This window comes from Vanellus vanellus (genome assembly GCF_965231255.1).
Source record: "Vanellus vanellus genome assembly, chromosome: 6".
In the NCBI taxonomy this organism is placed as follows: Eukaryota; Metazoa; Chordata; class Aves; order Charadriiformes; family Charadriidae; genus Vanellus; species Vanellus vanellus.
This window is the reverse complement of record NC_138911.1, coordinates 6,769,435-6,775,722: the sequence shown is the minus strand read 5'-3', so window position 1 is coordinate 6,775,722 and position 6,288 is coordinate 6,769,435. Positions and strand designations below refer to the sequence as shown.

The 6,288-nt window shown below is 42.9% G+C and overlaps 1 protein-coding gene across 2 annotated transcripts in view; it reads left to right on the top strand.

Moving 5' to 3' along the window:
* Window positions 1-399: 399 nt before the first annotated feature.
* The window catches only part of CCDC34 (coiled-coil domain containing 34), a 29,908-nt gene continuing 24,019 nt past the window's right edge, over window positions 400-6,288 (top strand). For both annotated transcript variants that reach the window (XM_082485186.1, XM_082485185.1), the window contains exons 1-2: window positions 400-710; window positions 4,539-4,671. In XM_082485186.1, coding sequence (XP_082341312.1) covers window positions 526-710; window positions 4,539-4,671 — 318 coding nt within the window. In that variant the 5' untranslated portion in view covers window positions 400-525. The remainder of the gene's footprint in view (window positions 711-4,538; window positions 4,672-6,288) is intronic.

The window sequence follows — 6,288 nt, the reverse complement described above, 5'->3', positions numbered from 1 at the left end:
AATGCCCGAAGCTACCTTCTTCTGACGTATGGGAATCGCCGTCTGCGAGTCAGGTTGCTGAGTCCTGTTTATTGAACTGGTAAACGTGCGAAAACGTTATGAAGTAAGAAGGAACAGCTGCGAAGAGTTCATATACAGCAGGATACGAGAGCGTCGGAGATGAGCAGGGCCAGGCGGGCGGTTGCCGGGCCTACTGCCGTCCCGGGGCCGGCCTGGCAGGGCCTCACCGCTCACCACACACACACACACACCCCCGGTGCTCCCGCCGTCCCCTGCCAGGCGCGGCCGCGGACACGGCGGGGGAGGCGGGCGGTGAGGCGGGCGGCGGGGCCCGCTCCTCCCTCAGGCGGGGAGGCGGCGGCTGGCGGCGCGGCGTCCCGGTTGCCATGGCGGGGGGGAACCGCGGGGGCCGCCGGGAGCGCGGGCCGGGCCCTCTGCGCCTACCGGAGGTCGCTGCCGCTCTGTGGTGGCGGGCGGGAAACGGCCGTTAACGGTTGCCCTCTCCCTCAGGTGCCACCCGCCGGCATGAGCAGCGGCGCCTGGACCCGCGGCAGGAGGAGGAGGAGGCCCGCCCGCCTCAGCCCGCCGTCCTCCGCCAGCTCGGAGGGCGAGGAGCCCCTCGGTCCCTCCGGCTGCTCCCCGCTCTCCCCGAACGACGAGGAGGAGGAGGAGGAGCGGGCGGCGGGGTCCCGGAGCCGGCGAGGCGATAGGTAACCCCTGGGTCTGGGTCTGGGCCCGGTCGGAGCAGGGAGCTCGGGGCCGCGCCGGGCCCCTGTACCCGCCCCCCTCCGCTCGAGGCCTCGTTTGGGGACGGAGGATTGTTTCACATAAATATGGATCTGTTTGCGTAGATAAGCGCTTTAGGCCCCTCCTTGCCTTTTCATCGTCTCTTGGGAAGTCGCAGGTTACGGCAGTCTTTTCTGTGGGCAGTTGAGTATTTTCACGGGTTTGTAAAATATCTATACGCTGATGTTGACCAGAGCCTCAGGGTCTTTGCAGGTTAAATAGTTGCAGCCATTCCTGTCATCCTTTAAAATGTTCTTAGTGACTAAAGGCCTGTTTTGCCTAGTGCATATTGCTATATCCGAGTCAGTTTCGTGTGTATGCATGGCACAGTTCTTGTTGCCCTGGCTTAATTTCATTCCCTTTTAATTATATGCAAACTTAATAGGTCGTCTTTCCCTCGGGATCTCCTGTGCTTGACAGAAGAATAAATAATATTTATTCCTCCCTTTTAGAATAGAAGGGGGAAGAGCAGGGAGTGCCTGTCTCCTTCTGGATTGTGGCCTTCGCAATGGGAACAGATCTGTGCGGTTTCAGATGGTGGATGTAACTAGTGAGACTGAACTGAGCTGAAAGTGCCAGTGGGGTAAGGAGAGGACAGCTGAGCTTCACGGGGGTGCGGGGTTCCAGTGCGGGGCTCAGACTTCCATGGAGAGCAGTGAAGGAACATGGACCACCATGCACTTTTCTTACAAGCATTTCTTGGGAAAAGTGCTGAAAGCCCAGGGGAAAGTGTTCAAGTTGTAGTCAGAAATAGAAGCTTGAGAGTGAAGAGGATATTAGCCTGTTTTGGTCCCTCCTGTTTCAGGTTTTCTGTTACGTCTCCTTTTACTCCTTCCCACAAAACAATTTTGTTCACGTACCTTGAAGTTCTGTAGCGTTCAGTTCAAACTACTACACGTCTTTGCAGCTTGGGATGCTACTTGGAACAGCTCTCAATTTTTGGGCCTGTTGCTACAGTATTCCTTGGCAGTGGTAAGATGCCACTGAAGAGGACCTCTGTTAGGGGCCCGGGTTGGAACAATGTCATTGAACTCTGCAGGCATGATATATGCTTCATTCATGCAGACGCCGGATCTGAATAATACTGCTGCTGTGTTGTAATAAGCGTCTACCAAATGTTCATATAGCAGCTTCCGTGTGTAACTGCCAAGATCTCAAAGGTATAATAATAAAAAACACTTCTTACACAGCCACTACCCCCTCTTCCACTTATGCACGTACTCTCTCAAAGAGTCTTTTTGTTGTTGTTGTTGTCCTCTTAAAACTACACAAAAATTAGCCAGAGGCAGACATTTAACGTGGGAAATACAATATTTACAAAAGAGAAAAGCTGAAAACACGGCCTTGTGAAACAGTGTTAGGCATTTTCATACTTTCATTATGGATCAGTGTTATGTTTGATGGCGTGACTTAAGTGAATATATGGTAAATGATAATCACAGTGTTTTCTATTAATCAAACTTCTGTTCTAATGCCAAGTGTAGCTAATTCGATTTAAGATACTTATTTAAAAACAAATGCGCTCTTGAGAATGTAGTACTTTAAGAAGTCTGTTATTTTAATTACTCGAAGGAAGGTCATAGCTGTGAACGTGCTAGCATTTCGGAAGATGGTCCCATGAAATTCAAGGTCTGTGTGGCTCAAAATACATCATCAGTGTGCCAGGGAGAGTGTGACTGGTGGCTGGGATGCACAGTGAGAAGGGCTGGGTTCCTGTCCATGCTCCGGTGCAATCTGAAAGCTTTAGACACAGTACTGTAGAAGAGGAGAAGTGTTTCTTCAAACAGTTCTTCGTATTCAGCTTGTGTTTTCTTGTGTTTAAACTTCATTTTCTGTTATTTTTTACTGTATACAATAACTTTTTAATGTATTACTGTGAATTATGTTTTTGAGAAGTTGATAGCTTGAACTCTATAATCACTGGTACAAGAAAACACATAGTAAATATTATTTTTCTTTATTCATTCCTTCTACTAGTACTTTTTCTCAGGTTGCTCTAATATGTCAGCATTATTCTAGTACAAAATGCCATAATGCAAATCACGCATAGCAAAAGAATGTATTGAGGAAGTATCCCCGCCCAAAATGTCAAGTCTGGACAAAGTTGCCTTGGTTTCCTCAATTTGAATGCATAATACTTTCATCCTTATCTTTAATAAACTTTCAGAGAGTTATTTTCTAACAAAATGTGTTATTATGCATTCTTAAGTTGCATTCCTTATTACACGTACCAGTTTAAAAACTGTGTTAAATTTTTGCTCTGTGTTAACGCTGTAGCACAAAAGCCCTACAATGCTGGGCTTGGGAGTGCTTGGCCTGCGCTGCTTCTGTCCACGCACGCTCTGTGTGCCAGGCAGTTCGGTCAGTTCCGTTGTGTTACATCTCTGTGGCAGCATGGTATAAAGAGGGTTGGGGGCTGATTCTGTGGGGGGAAAGACAACCTTTTGCCAGGTTAGTTTCAGCGTGAATCAGTTCCCCTGGATATGTCGTGACTTGACCAGCAAACGGTCATGTTAGCGCACACATGGGGATAACAACAATGGAGAGGAGTAGGACAAACCTCCTTAGCACTGACATTGTCTCCACATGTTTTGTGTCACAGAAATACATTCTAAAGATTACTGAGTTGTAAAATGCTTTGTAACAGAGTGTTGCTGTTCCCTGTGAACATGTAATACTTTTATATTGATAAAAAACAGATATCTTATGCTTAAAAGACTTATTTCAGGAGCCTTAATATGCTTGTTTGGATGCCTCTTCTGTAGCTTGAATTCGGCAAACTGTACTGAAGTATGTAGGTAGGTATTTCCAGAGCCCATACGGCCCTATAAAATACTAAAGTGAAGTCTAGTTTCACTGTTTTGTTGTTAAGAAAGAATTCTGTATAAGATAGAATAAATTTTATAAAGGAATCTATTGGCATGTTTTCAATTTTCGTTAACTTAGAGCCTAACATACTGTCTTACTTGTGAGGCAGTACATGTATAGAATATTGTAAAAGATATTTCTGGCCTGGGGCTATGATTGCTGCATTATTCATGAGTAAAGAAGTTACGAGTGAGTTATGCAAGGTATCCTATTAAAAGTCTAATAGTACCTTTTATAATATTGTCAAGTATTGTATGTAAGCCGTATTTCTTAAGTATGTTTCCTGTGGAAGCATTTTAGGGTGGAAAACTTTACCTATTCAGAGTGAATGGATTCTTAATGCTGAGTTTGCTTGATATCACGAATCCAGTTCTATAGGACTTAAAAGAAGAAAAACCAAGTTCTTGATTATCCTTTGCTCATGCTAAAGGCCACTTGATACATGGAGCTTCTCTGTGACCAAGGACAGGATGTTAATGTTAAATCTCTGATTTCCCTACGTTTCTATCCTATCACGTTTCTATCCTATCAACAGAACCTATCACGGTTTCCATATGTGAAAAGGAAGGTGACACTTTGATATTTCTGGTGTTAGTTTTTATTCAGTTCATAAAAAGTAATGCTTGAATCTGTTCCACAGTTTGGAACAGGGACGAAAAAAAACTCACAAGCTAGAATTTAATAAGTAGAACGCAAGAAGGATGATCAGAGGTGCACTATAAATGCCATTTATCCATTCTGAGATTACTAAGCAAGTAGAAGAATAATGCCATTGTTGTCACGGCATATTGTAAATATAATTTTTCAAGGCATTAGCACTGCTTAACCTTTCAATCAAATGTATTACAGATAATATTCTTTTATATTTATTGTTTTTAATTCAGGAAGGCTGAAGACTCTGAAATAGCAGGGGGGAAAAAACAATCACCTTTGAAAGATAATCTTTCACCATGGGAAGAATGGTTCATTGGCAAAGAGAAGGAACTACGCGCCCGCTTACAAGCTAGAGCTGCAGAGGTAAATACATCCAATTCGTTTGATAGTAAGTCTAATAGAAGATAGTAAGCACCAAAATACAGGATATTTTTTTTTCTTTTGGTTGCAGAAACACAAGCAGTTTTGTCCATTATTTTTTGTGTCTGAGGCCTCCATAGCGTTTGTGTTTGACAGTGCTGACATGATTCATGCTATATGCATTCTCTCTTGCTAGATGTTATGTTTCATTGAAGTGGCGCTGTATAGCATTTTGCTTATCCAACTGTCAGGTAATGGTTTGAGTTTAAAGGATTAAAACATATTTATATAATTGGTACCTTGATTTTCATCATGGGTACATATGCCTGCGTGTAGGTAGTAAAACACGACAGGGCGTGTGCTACGTGTAAGTATGCCAAGCTACTTTGTTAGATATGAGGGACAGTGTTGTTACCCACTTAGTGTGTAATTATACAACTGTTTGGTGTCCTTTCCCAGGTTAGGTTTCCCTGTCCCAGCATTTTTTTTTCCCTCCTTCCATCTTTTGCCCCCTTGCAAATGAACAGTTCTTGAATGCTGGGGCAGAATTGAGAGCGCTGTCTCTTTCCTTGATTAATATATTTGTAGTTGCAGTTGATTAAATGATACTGTTGTTTAAAATCAAATTGGAAGTATTGGGCAATGACTAGAACAATCACATCAGAGTTAAATCTTTTCTCACTTTAGTTACTGATTTAATGTTTGACCTTGAGCAATGTCCTAGCCTTTTTGTGATTCGTTTCATCTGTAAAGTGAATATAACATACAGCTGTTTTATATGGGCTACCTCATGACATTTATAAAACAGCCACCACTGGAAGGTTCCGGAAAAGTCTTTTAGAGGTCAGCGTAACACCAAAATAGGTTGTTAAACTTGAGGAATATGTTCTGATCTATTAATATTCACCACGTATTTCATGACTTCCCCTTTAGATTCCAGTTTGGTAATTGTCTCTCCCTGTTTTGATTTTTAAGTACAAAAAATGAGTCGAAGTAATTTCTGGTGTCATGTAATAAATGTGGTTTGTGTCTGGACTTCTCATGTGGCTTTGATGAGGAACCAAAGCAATTTATTGTGTATCGCACAATAGCATTTATACAGTACTAAATGTAATCTAGAAGATGTCTCCCTTAAATATATATTAGGAGCAGTTATAAGACAAGAATTACTTAAAGCCATGTAGGAATTGGTGGAATAGGTGAATGTTTTATTTTTAGTTTGTAAGGTTTTGAAAACATTACATGTTAAACTGCAATGTAGGCAACTCAAATAGCTTACATCAGGGGAAAAAATACAGTCAACATTTTGTAAGGTGCCAGAAGAGAACAAAGTTTGTGACTGTGATATAAAAATGTATTACTGCATTTACATATAAAAAGTATTCTAAACTGATATCTGAAGAAATAACTGTGAAGTCCCAGATCTTTTGCTGACAGCAGCACTGAGTCTGCCCTGAATGTTGGAAGTGTGGATAAACGTTTTCATGGATAGTGGATGGCGTCTTCTGAGGTACTTACAGTGCCATCGCCTTTTACAGAAACCAGGATCCTTGCAAATACAGATGTCTCAGAACTCAAAGGAGGTGTTAGTTGCTGTAACTTTGCCTCAGTACAGCAACA